Source organism: Lepidochelys kempii, chromosome 3 (assembly GCF_965140285.1).
Source record: "Lepidochelys kempii isolate rLepKem1 chromosome 3, rLepKem1.hap1, whole genome shotgun sequence".
Taxonomy (NCBI): Eukaryota; Metazoa; Chordata; order Testudines; family Cheloniidae; genus Lepidochelys; species Lepidochelys kempii.
In genome coordinates, this window is record NC_136382.1 from 69,512,837 (window position 1) to 69,532,285 (window position 19,449).

At 41.8% G+C, this 19,449-nt stretch overlaps 1 protein-coding gene across 4 annotated transcripts in view; it reads right to left on the minus strand.

The window, feature by feature from the left end:
• RNGTT (RNA guanylyltransferase and 5'-phosphatase) overlaps window positions 1–19,449 on the minus strand; it is a 436,222-nt gene that overhangs the window by 313,080 nt on the left and 103,693 nt on the right. For all 4 annotated transcript variants that reach the window (XM_073336687.1, XM_073336684.1, XM_073336683.1 and 1 more), the window contains exon 9: window positions 6,902–7,037. In XM_073336687.1, the coding sequence (XP_073192788.1) occupies window positions 6,902–7,037 (136 nt within the window). The remainder of the gene's footprint in view (window positions 1–6,901; window positions 7,038–19,449) is intronic.

Consider the following 19,449-nt stretch of genomic DNA (forward strand, 5'->3'; position numbering starts at 1 on the left):
TTTTGTAGATGTTCCAAGCATTCTGCCCAGGAATCCGAAAATATGGCCACTTCGTCAAGGTAAGCAACTGCATATTCTCCCAATCCTGCTAAGAGATCATCTACAAGTCTTTGGAAGGTGGTGGGTGCATTCCGCAGCCCAAAAGGGAGTACATTAAATTCATAAAGCCCGACGTGTGGTGAAGGCTGACCTTTCCTTGGCAGATTCATCTAGTGGTACCTGCCAGTACCCCTTGGTTAAGTCCAAAGTAGAGATGAACTGGGCCCGTCCCAGTTTCTCTAATAGTTCATTTGAGCGTGGCATTGGATAGTTGTCTGGGCGAGTTACAGCATTTAGCTTACGGTAGTCCATGAAAAAACGTATCTCCCCATCTGATTTGGGAACTAGAACCACTGGAGATGCCCATGCACTGCCAGAGGGGCGGATTACACCCATCTGTACCATATCCTGGATCTCCCGTTCTATAGCAGTTTTAGCTTGAGGAGACACCCGGTAAGGTTGGACTTTAATTGGTTGATCTTCAGGAATTTTATGGAGAGTGCACAGTCTCTCAAAGGTGAGAAAATATTCAGCAATATCACTGGATTCATCATACTGTGGACATAGTCGCTCCCATTTGTGGATTGTTGGGGAAGGATTGTTATCCAGTAGATTCCACTCAGCCTTTGCCTTCTCCATCTCCAGTGCATGCTTCCTCTCTTTTTCCTTCTCCACCTCAGCATGCTTCCTCTCTTTTTCCTTTTCCTCCATTTCTTTTTCCCTTGCCTCCATAGCTCTCCTGTGGGCAGCCTCCCTTTCCTCCTCAGCATGCTTCCATTCTTTTTCCTTTGTCTCCACAGCTCTCCTGTGGGCAGCCTCTTTGGCTGTTTCTGCTTTGGGCTCTGTCATGTTTGCCTCTCTGTTTTTAACTAACTTTACAACCGAGAGTTAGAAATAAAACAAACAAAAAACTTGGCTTGTAAAATTTTGCTGTGCTGTAACCGGATACCTATGTTCTCTGATAGTGATTGTCAGCCTACAGAAAAATCCTTAAAAAAAACCCTAACACCTTTGTCTCCAGGCAAATAGACAGAAAACCCATCTAGTTGCTCTTAGGTAAAAAAAACAAAAAAACTTCTTCAGGTCTGTGAAGACTTGTGAATTTCCTGCAGGAGGTTAACTAACCTGCCTTTAGATAGAGAAAACTCCAGCTCATAAAAGACAATTCCCTTTTGTCTCTGCTCTAGCCCCCAAGCAGAGACAAAAAAAAAAACTAACTGCTTTCAGCTGAAAACCTGCTTTCCAGCAGCCCAAAGGGAAAAAAAATTCCTTTTTAAAATCTGTGCTTCTTGTTCAAAAAATCTCAAATTGATCTCAAGATGATTTCAAGTTAATCCTACCACTCTGCCACCATGTCAAGGTTCCTTCCCCACTCTGAACTCTAGGGTACAGATGTGGGGACCTGCATGAAAAACCCCCTAAGCTTATTTTTATCAGCTTAGGTTAAAACTTCCCCAAGGTACAAACTATTTTACCTTTTGTCCTTGGACTTTATTGCTGTCACTACCAAGCGTCTAATAAATATATAACAGGGAAAGAAGCCGCTTGGCAACATCTCCCCCCCCCCCAACCCTCCCAAACCCTACACCCCCTTTCCTGGGGAAGGCTTGATAAAAATCCTCACCAATTTGCATAGGTGAACACAGACCCAAACCCTTGGATCTTAAGAACAAGGAAAAAGCAATCAGGTTCTTAAAAGAAGAATTTTAATTGAAGAAAAAGTAAAAGAATCACCTCTGTAAAATCAGGATGGTAAATACCTTACAGGGTAATCAGATTCAAAACAGAGAATCCCCCTAGGCAAAACCTTAAGTTACAAAAAGGCATAAAAACAGGAATATACATTCCATTCAGCACAACTTATTTTATCAGCCATTTAAACAAAACAGAATCTAACGCATATCTAGCTAGATTACTTACTAAATTCTAAGACTCCATTACTTTTCTGTTCCCGGCAAAAGCATCACACAGACAGTGAGAACCTTTGTTTCTCCCCCCCCTCCAGCTTTGAAAATATCTTGTCTCCTCATTGGTCATTTTGGTCAGGTGCCAGCGAGGTTATCCTAGCTTCTTAACCCTTTACAGATGAAAGGGTTTTTCCTCTGGCCAGGAGGTATTTTCCCTTTATATTTATGACAATTGCCCAACAACAGCCTCCCACATGCTATCATTCAGCATCTCTGACTTGCAGTTCATCAGTACAGACAACTTCTTGTCCTCCCTGACCACCCTTCCATTGATACGGTTTTTTTACTCTCTCAATGTTTCATATCCTACACTCAACGGTTTTGTGCCCCTAAATACCATTGCAAGGTCCACCCTTCCAACCCCAGCCCGGGCTCATCTTCAACATCCGCTTCTCCTATTCCTGTTCTTGCACTGCAGTGTCTCTGGCAGATATCTTGTGATCAGGCTGACTTCCTCCATTACATATTTGTTCTCCTGTCCTTCCGTTCTGCTGTCTCCCTAGCTGAACAAGTCAACTCCAACTTAACTGAATCCTAAGACCACAGTTTCAGCCACCTTTTCACCACCTTAGACTCACTCCTCAAAACCTTTTCCTTCTGTCCACAATTCACACTCTGCACAGGACCTTGTAGATTTTTCCAGAACAAAATTGACAGAATATGACATAACCCCTTCCACTCCCTCAACTCTCCTTCTCCCCATCACAGATGCAGACATTTATCATTTGCTTTTCCCTCCTCAAATCACACTGCCTGTCTCAGTGACCCCATCCCATCTCCTGAGCTCTCTGGGGCTAGATAATAAAAGCATGCTTTAGATTCACCCATCTTAAAAAACAAAAACCAATGCCCTAGACCCCACTTTCGACTCCAACCATCATCATATCTCCATTCTCCCTTTTATCTCTAAGATCATTGAATGCACTATCTACAATCACTGTAGAGTTCCTCTCCTCCAGTTCCATCCTAGACCCTCTCCAATCAGGCTTCCATGCCTTACACTCAACTGAAATAGCTCTCGCCAAAGTCTCTAACAACCTCATTTTAGGCAAAGTTCAGAACCAGTACTTCATCCTCAGCTTCCTTCAACACTGTCATCCAGGCTCCTCTTCTTGAAATCTGATCTACCCATGACCTCTGTGATTCTTTCCTCCTACTAATACTCTTCTTCCTTCAGCGTGTCCTTTGGCACGTCTCATTCCCCCATCCAACTTTTTGTAGGGGCACCACAGGACTGTGTCCTTCTCCCCCTTCTCTTCTCCCTTTATAAACTTATGTCTGGCTACTCTCATCTGAAAACACAAATAAAACTACCATTTCTATGCTGATAACTTACAGATCTACCTGTACTTTAACCTGTCTCCTCCTTTCGAAACAAAAATCTGCAACTGACTTTCCATCATCTCCTCATGGATGTCTACCTGTCAGCTCAAGCTCAACATGGCTAAAACAGAGCTCTTAATCTTCCCCTCCAAATCTTCTCTGCTACCTCTTTTTTCTATCACTGACATCACCACCCTCCTGCCTATCACTCAGACCTGTAAACTAGGCATCATCTTTGTGACGAAGTGCGGTTTTCCCCCTTGTTATGCTGGATGTGAGTCTTACTGTCCTGTATTAATACTGTGTGCCTCAGTTTCCTTGTGTACTGTACCAATGCCTCGGTGATGGGAATAAGGGAATGTGACTTTTGCTGAGACCCATAGGGGCAGATGAAGCTGCCCAGCTGCCTGAACATAAGCTATGGCTGATGCCCTTCATAACTTGAGAAGCAGGAGGGGGAATGAGATCAGGTGACATTTTGCCTGGGAAGCAGATAAAACCCAGGGAGGAGCAATGGGTGTGTCGGAGGCCAAGCAATGGGGTCCAGCTCAGTCTGCTGTGGGTGACTTGAAGAGGGGGGAGTCTAGGTGTCTGACCCACGGTTCCCCCAAGATGCATGTGGCTGAAAGTCATTGATTTCTGTGCTAACAAGTTCTGTTCTACGCTGTGTACCTGTCAACTAAAAAAACTTCCATTTTACACTCTGGCTGAGTCACGGCTGACTGCAGAGCTGGGGTGTAGGGCCCTTTGGCTTCCCCAGGAGCCCCGCTCAGACGGACTTGCTGCGAGAAGTGCACGATGAATGGGGGTGCTGAATTCTCTGAGGTCAGATCTAGAAAGACTGAAGCCGTATAGGCTTCTTGCCCTGGCAACAGTGTGCCATGCTACCTCTCACGCTTGGGGGGACACCCTCTGTAAACATTCACAAAACTAATCATATTCCACCTTCAAACTCTCCTTAAAGTTCTCCTTTTCTACGATACCTATAAAAAACTTGACAACAGTTATGCTGCTGTTGTGCTGAGATCACTGCCTAACATGCTGACCAATACGGTCTCATTGTCTCCTTGTACTTGCTCATCTGTCTTTATCCATTTGTCATCTCTTGTTTTAAACTCTTTGGGGCAGGTATTGGCTTTTTGTTCTGTGTCCATACAATGCCTCTCCCAGTGGCAGTTCCTGGCCTATGACTAGCACCTAGGAGGCTATACAGTAATACAAACAACATCAGAGAGTCTATGCATCCCCATAACTACACATTAAATTGTATACGACACTTATATTTTAATAAGACTAGACATTGCTTAGTCTACCTTTCACATACAAGGTATTCATAGGTCCTGAAAGCAGACAGCCAATTGTCTGTAGCTCTGGTCACTCCAGTTTTTATGGAGGTGTCAGGGTTTCATGCAGCACAACATCCCTGGGTAACAATAAGAACAGTTCTATATATAGGAGAGTGACGCCATCCACAAATTCACCCATCTACATCTTCATTTTGATAGCACTCTCATTGGCATAGCTGTCTGACAACATCCCTGCTGGCTGGGAAAGTCACTGTACCATTAAGCTCTTTCAGGGTCCATAAGCTGCAGCCAATCTTTGTCCACTGCCATTCACCCACTGCCCACACAGTCACTGTGGTCACCATTTTTCTGGAGTCTCTGCAGCTGCGCTGGAGCCACTCACTCAGGCTGCCCATTGTCAGTGTAATTCAGAGATTTCTTTTGGTGGCATGCCAAGGAAGTTTTCAAGACAAAATCTGACACTTGGGTAAGTGACAGGAGACCCACTATTGGTGCAAACCCAACTGTGAGATCCCTGAGGAAGCATGAGGTAACTGCGGCATTCTGAGTTTGGGGATACTACCTCTGTGGATAAGGACAGAAAGGTAGGAGGGCTAGTCCATTCAATGGGAGAAAGTAAGGAATGCTGAGCAATATAACCACTTCTGGTTCCCTACTCAGCCATTTGTTTTAGAAAGATACTCAGCACGTCACCAGAAAAACTGTCTGAACTATGCTGACAATACACAGCCTTACTGAGTGGCTACAGAACAGCTGCAGAAACTTCAACAAAATGGCAACCATAAGCACTATGTGAGTTATGGATGAGTGGCAGTGAACAAAGACTGGTTGCAGTTTTTGAGCCTTGAGAGAGCCTTACTTCTCTTAAGCTTCCAGGGAAAGGAGTGGAAGGACAAAAAGAGCAGCTGTATGGCGTACCAGGGGTCCCAATTACCTCCAGCGATTTATAGATTCCTTGGCTGCAGCAGTTCCCACCTTTACAAAGGTACACAACCCTCCTGCAACAGCCTCTGGTCCGAGAGCTCCTCAGCTGTGTACTTGTGTTTTCCTGGTGCTCCCTGCTTTCTGCTCTGCAAGGGGGTGCAGGAGCTTTGTCTCTGTAGTTAGATGCCTGCTGCTCTGCCTCCCACTGCTGCTCATAGGGCACAGAGCTCCTTTAAACAACCCCCTCTCAAGATGACAGCTTGGTTTGTGACCTTCTTTAGGTGTAGTAGCTCATTAAGGAGAGGGAAGAGAATGATTCCTAAATGTAGCAAGCCCAAAGGATGGTACATACAGACCACAACAGGAGGGAGCACAAGCACCAGGAGGCAGAGGAAGTGGAAATGGCAGCGGCAGCAGAGTCTTCTCTTAGCAGAGTCTTCTTTTCAAGAAAAAATCCAGGGGGCAAAAGGCAGAACCCCCTACCTTTGGTCACCCTGACAGTTGTAAGAGCAGACCCATGAGGGAGGCTTCCAGGTGACAGTCAATGATGTCACTATCATTCCCCTCTCCTTGGGCATATTCCAACCCTCCCAGGACCTGCTAGCCAATGCAGCCATTTTCTCCCCAAAAAGAGAAGTGAAGAGGAGTTGCTCTCTCCTCACCTCTCTCCTCTTAACAACTCTGGCAAGCAATATTCAGTTTAAAAGACTGGACTGAATTACTGAACAATTACAGGTATTTTATAAACTCAACTTCCAGATAATCTGTCAGTTTAAAAACTTCAACAAGTGCTGAAAATTTACATGAACTTAAATGGGCCTGATAGTTTGGCAATATTTTAGTCAGAGATAAATAGATAAACTTTAACACAGAGGGTGAAAACGGCACATAAACCACAAGACAATAATTAAAATTAGCTGAAAAATGAAGGTGGAAGAACAAACAACAAAGGGCTCCTTTCAACACGAGTTCATTTAAAGGTTAGCAAGCGAGTCCTGAAAAAGATGTAGAAAATAATTCAATTCACTTGCAATGTTTCCAACGTCGAAGGAGACAGATGTAAAGATTCACGTCATGTTTTATTCCTTTTTGCTTTCCACCTCCTCTTTTTCAGAGGCTGCCATTCAACACCTTGATTTCAGCCCCTGCTGAGCGTCAGTATTGCTACTCTATGGATGGACTGGTAAGAAATGATGTATGGAAAATGTGATCATCACTCTCTACTAGATATTGAATACATTACTCTTGTGATTCTAACATTCACTATCCCCCAGGACTGCAGATCTGGCTTACTTGCTGAACACAGAAGAATAGCATTGTAATAAACATTATGCACCTTACCCCATCCAACAGAGTATTTGTTAAATGTGTGCGAAGATCTTTACGAAATGGAAACTCCAGGTTAGATACATGAAACACTGAGTTATCTCTGTCAATCATATAAACTTCATTCTTGCCATCAATCATCATCATATACCTGCAACAAAAACATTAAAGATGACATTATACTTTGAACTATCTCCTCTAAATTTATAACAGATATGTTAATTGTAACTGCCTTATTAGTTTAATCAAATGTACTCAACAGAATGAAGCTATAAAAATGCATTAAAATGGGAAGTTTTATAGGTAATCATATAATGATCATTACTTTAGAAAAGTGCCTTTTTATCCTCAAATAACTACAGAGATATTTCAATACCTAACATTTAGCTTATATAGGTTAAAGTCATAAATAAGCAATTTTTATCTATAAAGATGACTGACTGTTGAATAGATATTACAACACAACAGAGGTCTGGGGCCTATAAGTATGAAACTTTGTGACTCAAACAAAAACCAGAAAAAAAAATGGTTATCTTATCAGATGGCTGTAAAAACTCTGGACCAGATCCCCAGCCAGTGTAAATTGGCATAGCTCCATTGACATTAAGAGAACTATGCTATATACAACAGCTACTGTTCTGGTCCATTATTTATTATTTGCATTGCAGTAACACACAAAATCCCAGTCAGAATTGGGGCCCCTTTATGGCAAGCACTGTAACAAAAGCAGTCAGAGACAGTACCCCCCCCCCCCCCGAAGTACTTAAACCTGCGGGGTGGGGGAAGGGAGTGCTTACTATCTTGAGAAATTAGTTTTGTGATTGCAGCTCAACTGCAAGTGCTTAAATCCTCTACCGTTAATGTATTAGTTCTGATAGACTACCCTAGAGCACTAAATATTGTATTCTATGGTACAAATGGCAGATTCCTTAACTTAGAGGGACATGTACAGATCTTCTTTTAGTAACTGTTCCTTCAGTCTATATTCCAGTTACTTTCACAGCAAGCCATATGGAAAAACCTTATCAGTATAAAACCTTTTGCAATTTCAACCATCCACGTCAAATTAACATTTAAAATGAAAGTTTTAAAGAGATTCAAATGAGCTTTCGTATTTGGAAAATTTTCAACTCTATTGAACTTAGACACGCCTTCATAAAACCTCAATATTTTTCATAATTCAAGATTCCTGGTTCTCAAGGGACAAGTCATCTTCCAGTAGCCTTTCCTAAAAGTCACTAGCCCTAGTAAACAGCTGCAAGCCACACCCAGAGGACCTCTGCTGTCAGAAGGACAAAGCAAGTAATAAGCATCTCCAAAGAACCCTTTTCCCAGACAGTTTAAGATGACACAGAAGCAGTCTCTTCCAAAGATTCTGCCCTAAAGTCTTGCAGGGGAAACGCACAGCTTCATATGTAGTTTATGTAAATCTTTTCTTTCAATATTTTGAATACAAGAAACTATTACAGTTTAGCATAACTAGCATTCTGTGCTCAAGAGACCACGATTTGGAGGGGCTGTTTCAGGTCTGTACTGAGTTGCAATGGCACAGAGCTGTGTGAGGAAATGCTTTAAATTGTTACCAAGAGCTATACAGAGCACTGAAACTTTTATTTCTTTATACATATGAAAACCGCTGCACACGCCCACCTAGTGCTATGAGCACTCATTTCATAAATTAAATTTCACAATACAGTGTAAAGGACTGCTCTTCCCATCTCAACATACATGAATATTCACCAGCTAATAAGAAGATTAAAAACAGACCCTCCAGTCCTCAGCCCACTCACTCACCATTACTGGAGGATAAAGATGGGATTTGCAGCATGCCAAGAAAACAAATTGTGACAACAGCAGACCGAGTTAGAGGAGCAAGTTCCAAAATAGAGAATCTCTTTCGGCCCTGGTCTACACTAGGACTTTAGGTCGAATTTAGCAGCGTTAAATCAATGTAAACCTGCACCCGTCCACACGATGAAGCCCTTTATTTCAACTTAAAGGGCTCTTAAAATCGATTTATTTACTCCACCCCTGACAAGTGGATTAGCGCTTAAATCGGCCTTGCCGGGTCGAATTTGGGGTACTGTGGACACAATTCGACGGTATTGGCCTCCGGGAGCTATCCCAGAGTGCTCCATTGTGACTGCTCTGGACAGCACTCTCAACTCAGATGCACAATTGTTTGCCATTGCTCTGACGTAGGGAGGGGTGACTGACGACACGGCTGACAGGGTTGGCTTACAGGGAGCTAAAATCAACAAAGGGGGTGGCTTTACATCAAGAAGTATTTCAGGCAGGACTTCACGGAGGGTTTCAATAAGAAATAGTGCACCTAAGTTATTGTTCTTATTGGAACAAGGAGGTTAGTCTGGCCTCTGATTGATACATGGCTAGATTTACCTCGCTGCACCTTTTCTGTGAGTGACTGCAGTGTGATCTAGAGGAATGAGTCCCCTAGACGGGGGGCAGGGGGGATTTGCAAATGAGTATAAAACAAATCTGGTCTATTTCTTGTTTTGATACACTCCACCTATCTTTTAGATCTTTGGCTGGCAGCAGACGGTGCAGAAGGACTACATGCCATCCACATCTCATGGCTGCTCGGCAGAAGATGGTACAATAGGACTGCTAGCCATTCTCATCTCTTGCCTGCCCGGCAGAAGATGGTGCAAGAGGACTGCTAGCAATCCGTATCACCTGCCTGCTCACCATAAGATGGTTCAATAGGACTGACTGCAGGACTAAAGAGAATGACTTGATCAAGTCACTCCAAATTTAGTCCCTGCGCCCATGTCTGCCCAGGCGCTCCTGATCGACCTCACACAGGCGACCAGGAGCACCTCGGACATGACGATGACGGCTACCGGTCCTATTGCACCGTCTGCTGCCACAAGGCAATGGGTTGCTGCTGCTGTGTAGCAATGCAGTACCGCATCTGCCAGCACCCAGGAGACATACGGTGACAGTGAGCTGAGCGGGCTCCATGCTTGCCGTGGTATGGCATCTGCACAGGTAACTCAGGAAAAAAGGCACGAAACGATTGTCCGCCCTTGCTTTCACGGGGGGAGGGAGGGAGGGAACGGGGGCCTGACGATATGTACCCAGAACCACCCGCGACAATGTTTTAGCCCCATCAGGCATTCGGATCTCAACCCAGAATTCCAACGGGCAGCGGAGACTGCGGGAACTGTGGGATAGCTACCCACAGTGCAACGCTCCAGAAGTTGACTCTAGCCTCCGTACTGTGGAAGCACTCCGCCGAGTTAATGCACTTAATGCACTTAGAGCATTTTCTGTGGGGACACACAGAATATATAAAACCGATTTCTAAAAAACCGACTTCTATAAATTCGACCTAATTTCATAGTGTAGACATACCCTCAGTGTGGGGCTGGCCAGCACCTCCCTCCTTCTCAAAACAAAAAAGCTCCAGTTTGAGCACCTCCACTAATTGCAGCTTCAACCAGTGTGGTACACAGAAGTAACATCTCAGGTAATGAGATTCCAAACCATTTACAGGTTAATAGGTTAACTCCACTACTGAATTCTAGAAACTTTTTGGAAGCTAATGCAAGCCCTGGAGCACTGACTAAATGGTATTCTGTGCTAGCTTCACTTTCCAAATGGCTTCAAGGAGTAGCCCCATGTAAAGGGCATTACAGTAATCTAATACTTAGTCAACAGAAGCCAAGTCCAACATGGCTGAGGGTAGAGATGAATGTCATCAGAGTACTGAATACTCCAACACCGCAGTCCATGTGTCTCCTCCTCTGCCCATTTTGTGGTCTCAATATATGTTGAACAGGACTCGTGATACTACTAGCTTCTTTAAGAGCTACTGGTATCCTTTCCCATCCTCACTCTTGATAGGGAAACACTGAAAATTTCAACCAACAATGGACTTACCCAATGGCCTGCACCAACCACTAAGTACCATGGTCCAACTCACTGATTTACCACAAAGCCAGAACCCCCAGAAACTTAATAAGCCATACTGACTTAAATTTAATCAGAGACGATTTCATGTTTGCCTCTGAGACACTGTTGTGTTTCCATGACAGTAGACCATTCAGAATGAATCTTGGCTGTTATGATTGCAAAGTAAAATGAAATTTCTTCACAGTGAAAACACCCAAGGATTTACCATGTTGTCAATCACTCAGAAGAGTTGGGTTATGGAAGACTGCACAGAAAATGTAGTAGTGGTGAAGAACTTTTGGGGCTTTTTGTGCCTCCCAGATATGGCATGTAATCTTAAACAAACAAACAAAAAGTCACAGTTGTTCAGACTTAACTTAATAAGACTCCCCTCAGCATTTAATCTGTTAAAGATCATTTGCGCACTGTAGTGACCTATGGAGACAAATCCAGCAGACTATTTAGGAGCCATTATATTCATAGTGGAAGACAAAGATTACTATAAAATTCTACCAAGTGTTCAGATAGAAGAACCCATTTATCCCACAAGAATGTCTAGAAGACCACTAGTTCCCTCAAGCTCCAAGACTGGAACATCAAGATAGATCCATCAGGTTTGAAGTTGAGGCACACCTACCAAAGGAGACAATAGTCAATCTACCCCTGTAACCTTGGTGCCTGACTCAAACACCAAATCACTTTCTTTCAGATATAGAACTAGGAATACGAAGATTAGTGTTTTAATCAGATATTGTGATCACATTCATATAAAAGTGATTCTAGGCCCATTTTAGATTTGCATTGTAGCCATTCTAGATGGATGGATGAAAGAAAACGACTACAGCCAAGCGATTATAATGAACAGCAAGGAAACTGTGAATGCAAAATTGGCTGCTTTGTTTTAAACTCACTAATAAACAGAGGTTTCCTAACTGTTGTCGATGGACTGCTCATGGTCCACAGGTAACTGGCAGATCACATGGTGCTGGCTCACCTTGATCCTGGCTGCAAAATTGCATTAAGACAATTAAAAATACATTAAATACTTTCCTAAAATTACTTTTCCATGTAAGCAATTGCTGTAGTTGCCACAAGGATATTACATGACCACAAGTAGGATAGGTGGTTCATCCAAACATGAATAGGAGAGGAGGTGGTCTACTTCTACTATGATTTCTATTAAGATGTAGTTCACACTAAGAAAAAGTTTGAGAACCCTTGCACTAAAACCTTCAACTAAAGATACTTAAAAGGAAAATGATTTAAATGAAAAATAAAAAAGTGACTCAAAATGTAGGAACACTGTTTAAGAGATGCCATGTCCATTAAAAGAAAGTTAATTAGATGTAGAGATTCCCAGACTTGGCAGAATTTGAATTTTCTTTTTTAACTTCTGTGGATGATATTTATGTTTATTTTAAACACTTTTTTCTGATGTTGATGGATTTAAATTTTCACAGTTGTGGACAATTATGGATGGTCAGACAATTATTTAATTATTGAAAAAGTTAAAGCTTTATAATCTTTTAAAACACAACATGTGAACATCACGTTAAAATATATAAAGTATATAGCCTTAAATCAAACTAATAAGTTCTCAAGCAGCATTTTTCTTAATCAAAATTTACAGATAGGCAGAGTATCATAGGAAATATTTTCATTGGTTTGTGAATGTAAGGTGAAATACCCTTATCGACATTTACCGATAAAAATCTAATTCTTCCAAGACTACCCATATAACTTTCATAGATGCTAAAGCCAGAAGGGACCACTATATTCTGACCTCCAGCATAACACAGGCCATCAATCTTTCCCAATATAATTTCTGCTTGAATTAGAGCACATATTTCAGAAAAATACCCAATCTTGATTTAAAAATTGCCAGTGAGGGAGAATTCGCTAGTTCCATTGGTTAATTACCCTCTCCGTTAAAAATGTCGACCTTACATCCAGTCTGAATTTGTCTAGCTACAACTTCTAGCCATTTGGATCTTGTTATACCTTTTGTCTGCTAGACTGAAGAGCCCATTATCAAATATTTGTTCCCCATGTAGGTACTTATAGAGCGTGATCAATTCTCCTCTTAACCTTTTCTCTGTTAAGCTAAGCAGATTATGTTCCTTGAGCCTATCCCTATAAGGCATGTTTTCCAATCCTACAATCAACATTCTTCTTGCAGTACGGACACCAGAATTGGACACCGTATTCCAATAGTGAGTATATCAGTGTCAAGTGCAGAGGTAATATAACCTTCCTAATCCTACTCGAGAGTCCCCTGTTTATGCATCCAAGCATCATTTAACACACACACACACACACACACATATATATAGATATAGATATAGTGGTGTGTGTGTATATACACACAATATATAGACAGAGAGAGAGAGCGCGCGCGCTCATGTAATCAAAAAACCTGAGGTCATCCTTATTAATAATGTATTTTCATCAAAAAGGATTTTTTGCCATCTTTCCCATAAGAGAATTAGTGCAACACTTTAAAAAAGTTAAATTAAATTGGTTGGTACATAAAATGATAGACTACAGAGCATGGGGGAAATCAAACATATGTTCTGCTTAATGTGTTTATATGTCTGTGACAGTCTGTATTTTTATGTCCACCCCTATTTCAAGACAATGATAAATGTTGTACAAACTATGCTTTCTAAGGTATCATTTGAAAACTCATGTTTTACTGATCTTTATTGTCCTGGTAAAATATGTGTGGCAACACTGTATATAAAGTTATAAGATTCTACTGTGTGGAATTTGAGGAAGCAGCCACAAACCAGTTCCTCAGAGACAAAAGGCAAACTGACACAATGAAATCAAATGGATCATCACCTGGTTAGATGGCCATTGTTTGGCAGGAAAAAGGGTGAGAGAGAGAAATTTACATATTGGCAAAGAAACAGCTGGAAATCCCCATCCCCACAGACTTCCTGTATCCTGAACCCCAGCTGGAGATGATTCTCAAAAAGGAAAAGGTATAAGAATGGGGAACAGATGCACCAAGGTAGTCTTCCCTTCCTCACTACCCACAGCAGCCACAACACCTGAGGAACAAAGAAACAGCTTTGGACTGAGGGAAGAATCCTGTCTGAAAGGAATTCAGCCAGTAAGACTGATGAAGAAGCATGTAGTGAGAGAGACTTTTGATCTGAATTAATTTAGTTAAATTAGGTATTTGTTGCGTTTTACCTGTTATTTCTTTGTAACCAATTCTGACTTTTATGCCTCATTACTTGTAATCAGTTAAAATCTATCTTTTGGTCATTAATTAACTTGTTTTATTCTTTTATCTAAACCAGTGTGCTTGTATTGAAGTGTTTGGGAAACTCCATTTGAGTTAACAGGATTTGTGCATATCATTTTCTATTAATAAAATGATGGACTTTTTATGAGCTTGTGTTGTCCAAGAGAGGGCTGGGTAGAAAAAGACGCACATTTCTAGGGGAAAATCTGCTGTTGCAAAGTTTGCAGACGATACAAAATTACTCAAGAAAATTAAGTCCAAAGCTGACTGCAAACAGTTACAAAGAGATCACACTAAACAGAACAAAATGACAGATGAACTTCAATGTTGATAAATGCAAAGCAATGCACATTGGAAAAAATAATTCCAACCACACACATGAAAAGGAGGGGGTCTAAATTAGCTGCTACCACTCAAGAAAGAAATCTTGGGGTCATGGTGGATAGTTCTCTGAAAACATCCTCTCACTGTGCAGTGGAGGTCAAAAACGCTAATAAAATGTTATCATAATAAAAATTAATATTAGTATAATGTTAGAAACTGTTAGGAAAAGGCTAGATAAACAGAAAATATCATAATGCCACTATATAAAGCTATGGTAAGCCCACATGTTGAATACTGCAGACAGTTCCAGTTGCCCCATCTCAGAAAATAAATATTAGAATTAGAAAAGGTACAGACAAGAGAAACAAAAATGATTAGGGGTATGGAACAGCTTCCATACGAGGAGAGACTAAAAAGATTACTGGGATTATTCAAGTTTAGAAAATAGATGACTATGGGGAGGCTATGATGGAGGTCTATACAGTTATGACTGGTATAGAGAAGAAGTCTTATTTACCCCTTCACACAACACAAGAACCAGATGTCAGCAATGAAATTAATAGGCAGCAGACTTAAACACAAGGAAGTACTTCACACAATGCATAGTCACCTGTGGAACTCATTACCATGGGACGTTCTGAAGGAGAAAAATCTAACTGGGTTAAAAAAAAAAATTAGATACGTTCATGGAAAACAGTTCCATCAATAGCTATTAGCCAAGATGGCCAGGGACACAAAGCAATGCTCTGGGTGTCCCTAAATCTTCACTTGCCAAAAGCTGAGACTGGACAACAAAAGGATGGATCACTTGGAGTTGCCTGTTATGTTCACTCCCTCTTCGTCTGGCACTGACCATTTTCAGAAGACAATACTTGGCTAGATGGACCATTGGTCTGACCCTGTACATCTGGCCATTCTTATGATCTCTGTGCAAATGTCATATTCACATCAGTAAATTCTGTTGTAGATTAAAGATAGTATATATAATCCACAATTTATACTCCAACCCACTGACCATACTTAAAAATGGAATCCAGCCATCTCCACCAAATGAGTTTAATACATCCTGCTAAAGAGTTAATGGCCATTCTTACACATAACAGTGATCGGCATCATTTTGCAAACAAAAAGCACTGTTACAAATAAATTAAGGTTCAGAGTATTTCAGCAAAGTTCAGGTAGTACACAAAAACTATATTGCACATTCTTTACAAAAGTATTACTTTAAAAAAAAAGGTTAAAATGTCTGGAAATTAATAATTAAGTGATCTAGCCAATTCTCCATTGCCATATAAACCATCCTTAATCATCATCACCCAACCCAACTTGCAATGCCTGCCCAAACTTAACCTTTTGCCCCTTACTCTTGTTCTGTAATGATATATGCTCTTGGCTATATACAGTTGATTTCATATATTTATTAAATGTGTAGAGATTATTTTAAAAGGCATATAGTGCTAGCAAGCATCAAGCTATTTCAAGAATTCTATAAATTCTTTCTTTAATAGTGGAATGTGATGAAGCAGTAGGGCATCTACATGTGGATGATGTGTCTGCTAATATCACCTTGATCGATCAGTCCAACAGCCCTCACAGAGAGAGTGCCGATCACAACATGTCATTTGTGTTGTTCTAGCTGGTCCTTCAGCCATCAGCTCGACAGGCTGTAAATGGCACCGGACACCCGATCGGCATAGCGCACTGCAGCCCAAAACCCCTGAGCGATTCACCAGCCTCAGCCTCCCGAGTAGCTGTGATTACAGGCGCGCACCACCGCACCCAGCCTCTGCTAATATGAAATGCATTAATTATATAGTATTGTACATTTATATAAACCAAAAGTTACATTGCAATGAGAGGTCCTGGAGAGCAGAGCCTTTCTCCAATAGCTATTATGAAGCCTACCAAAGCTCCCCTCCCACCGACCTTAAGTCCATAGGAGAAGTGGGTATGGGGAAAGAATGAAAGGGAAATAGAGGGGAACAGAAAGGCTTTTATTCACATTGAAAGTTTTCAGTGATTAGAGCCAGACAGGAAAAAAGATCTTATGAGGCAACAGCATCACTTTAAATACCTAAAGAATGGGCAGATTTTCAAAACTACTCAGCACCCACCAGTTCCCACTAACAGGTTTATATAGCGAGACACTTGCTTCAAGCTTAGCTATGAAGTAGCTACTGCCACTCGAACATAGAAATGACACTATTACAGAACTAAACCATTATATCGTTTGATTGCCATCCTGGGAATCTCTTCCTATTTTTCCAGCGTCACTGAGTTTGATAAACTGCTGGCAACAATGTTAGTTGGGAGAACAATTACACACAGATGGAGACAGATAGAGGCATCCTGGCTCATGGTCAAGTCCTCATAAGGATAGCCTGCTTTTTCTATTCTATTCTGTATGGCAGGGATGGACAACTGGCAGCCTGGGGACTGCATACACCCTGCCAGACGTCTTTATTTGGACTACCAACCACAGAAGAGGAGGCAGCTCTGCCAGCATCTGAAGTGAGGTCAGGAGCAAGAGGCTCTGCCAGCATGGAGTAGAGGATGGCAAAAGGGGGTGAAAGGTCACTCTTCCCAATGCCCAAAGGATGAGAGGCTGCTCCCTGGCATTTGCTCGAGTAAGGGAAGGAAGCACCAGTTCCTGGTTGCAGAAGGCTCGCTCCACGACAGCGCTGGCAGACAGCACCCGGGGGTTGCCAAACAGGGGTAGTGTGTCCCTGGCTGCAAGGACCAGGGTTGGGGTGGTGTCAGGGGACATGGGCTCATCTGCCTTCCCAGAGATTGTGAAGCTGAACACATGCAGGCAGGTATATGTGACTGTGTGCAATAGTGGTGTTGGTGCAGGACTTGCTGCTCTGGCACATGTTCTCACAGCAGCAGCTGGGCGAGCTTTGCCAGACAGTAAGCGCCACTTCTTTCTCTATCACAAAAGCCCACCAAAGGGTTTTAGTGGATTTTATGGCCCTCTACCACCTTACAATTGCCCATCCCTAGTATATAGATTCTTCTATTGCGCTCATCACCAGCGTATATGAACATTTTTCAGTTCTGCTTTAAGCAATGTGACTGAAATCTGTCACGTGTTTGTTTTCTCATTCCAGGGGTACAAGTGTGTGCACAATAATGTTTTGTTTTGCTTTTATATTTATTTATTTCATAGATATTTATTTATTATATAAAATACACACAACACACATTGTTATAGGTTCATATTGGAGAAGGCAAGGTCAAAAATGTGTGTTGCACTTTAAATGGACAGTGGTGAGGTTTGTGATTGTCTTTAGTTCTTGGGGAAGTTCATTTCAGTCTTGGAATACAATTCCATCTCTCTCACAGATGAGCTATACTCTTAATGTACAATTCCATTGTGCCAAAGGAACAAAGTCATCAAGCACAGTCTTCACCCCAGAAGGTTAGGGGATCTTTAAGATATCCAGGGCCAAGGCCATGGAGACTCTTGAAGATAAGATCTTGAACTTTATTTGAATTCTAAGAAAAGCCAGTGTGGAGAGTGAAAGACAGGCACGATATGCTCATGCTAGACTGTGTTGCTGAGGCGAGGCACTGCAGTGTTTTGTACTAGCTTGAGCTTCCAAAATACTAACGGTTTTGTGCCCAGTTATATCACATTGCTATCATCCAACCGACAGGTGACAGAGGTATGCATGACCGAAGCCAGGTCATCATCTGCCAAGGCAGGACGAAATCTCCTAGCGAACCAGAGAGGATAGAAAACATTACTCGCAGGTGCTGCTATGTGACCGCTTAGCATCGGTGAAGAATCCAGAAGCACTTCTAAGCTATGGACTGAATTGGCCAATTGTGGATGTGTGGCTTCAACAAAAGATGATTGCCTCGTGACTGCACTCTTCAGAATGCTTTCTTCTACTCACCAGCAGCATCCTCTGTCTTGCTTAGATTCAGCATCAGCCAGCTGCTGTTCTGCATACATGAACTGATCTCCTCCAAGCACTGTGCCATCTTAGTAGTAGTGGTTTGGTCATATGTTGTGAATAGGTAGAGCTGTGTCTCATCTGCATATTGCTGGCACTTGAGTTTATGTTGTCTGAACAGTTCGTTTAGTGGTTGTATGTAAATGTTGAAAAGGTCCAGAAAGAAAACTGAATCTTGGGGTACTCCGTAAGCGAGGAGTCTAGTGGTGGAGCTGCAGTTTCCCATCACTATTTGTTGAATATGTCCCTCCATGTTGGGGTGCTGAGAGCCATTGAACCAAATTGTAAACCCTGTATATGATGGAAACATTTTCAAAAGTGATTTAGGCATTTAGTGGGCTCAAGTATCAAAGTCACTTTTGAAAATTTTACACAAAAACATTACATTTGTATATGCAAACATATTGTGCTATTTCAGTTCCTTGACCAATAACCCTTGAATATACTTTAAAGTGGATAAAATGAATAAGACTGAAATGAAGTTGAGATGGAAATAAGTTACCTGAAGGAATAAGCTATGTGCCTATCCCAGAAACATCTTTTTTTAACTGTGTATTTTTATTATTTCATATTTATTTCCTAAGCAATACATTACTTCTACAGAAGCACTAAATATTGATGCAGGCAGTTTGCTGTCTCATATATATATATGATGCATACAAGCAGACCTAGCTGTACTGCTCCACTATAGAGCAGCATGCTTTATCATTAGCCTAACTGCACATTATTAATTTCTATATTGTGTCTTACTTCACTCTTGTTGTTCTACAGTCTATTATGATTCCTCCTCTAATATTTTTGAATACTTATGAAATGTAAAAATATTGAAAAGGACCAATTCCGGTTTCGTCTTCTCTGGGAAGATTTTACAACACTGGCTCGCCTTGGAGATTCACGGCAGCCCTCAGCTTGGCCGTTTTCATGAACCCACAGTCCAGATCAGCTCCTCCTGTGTCTGATCAGGAGTTGGGAGGTGGGGGGAGGGAACTCAGCCCACCCTCTACTCCGGGTTCCAGACCAGGGCCCTGTGGATTGCAGCTGTCTAGAGTGCCTCCTGGAACAGCTGTGCAACAGCTACAACTCCCTGGGCTACTTCCCCATGG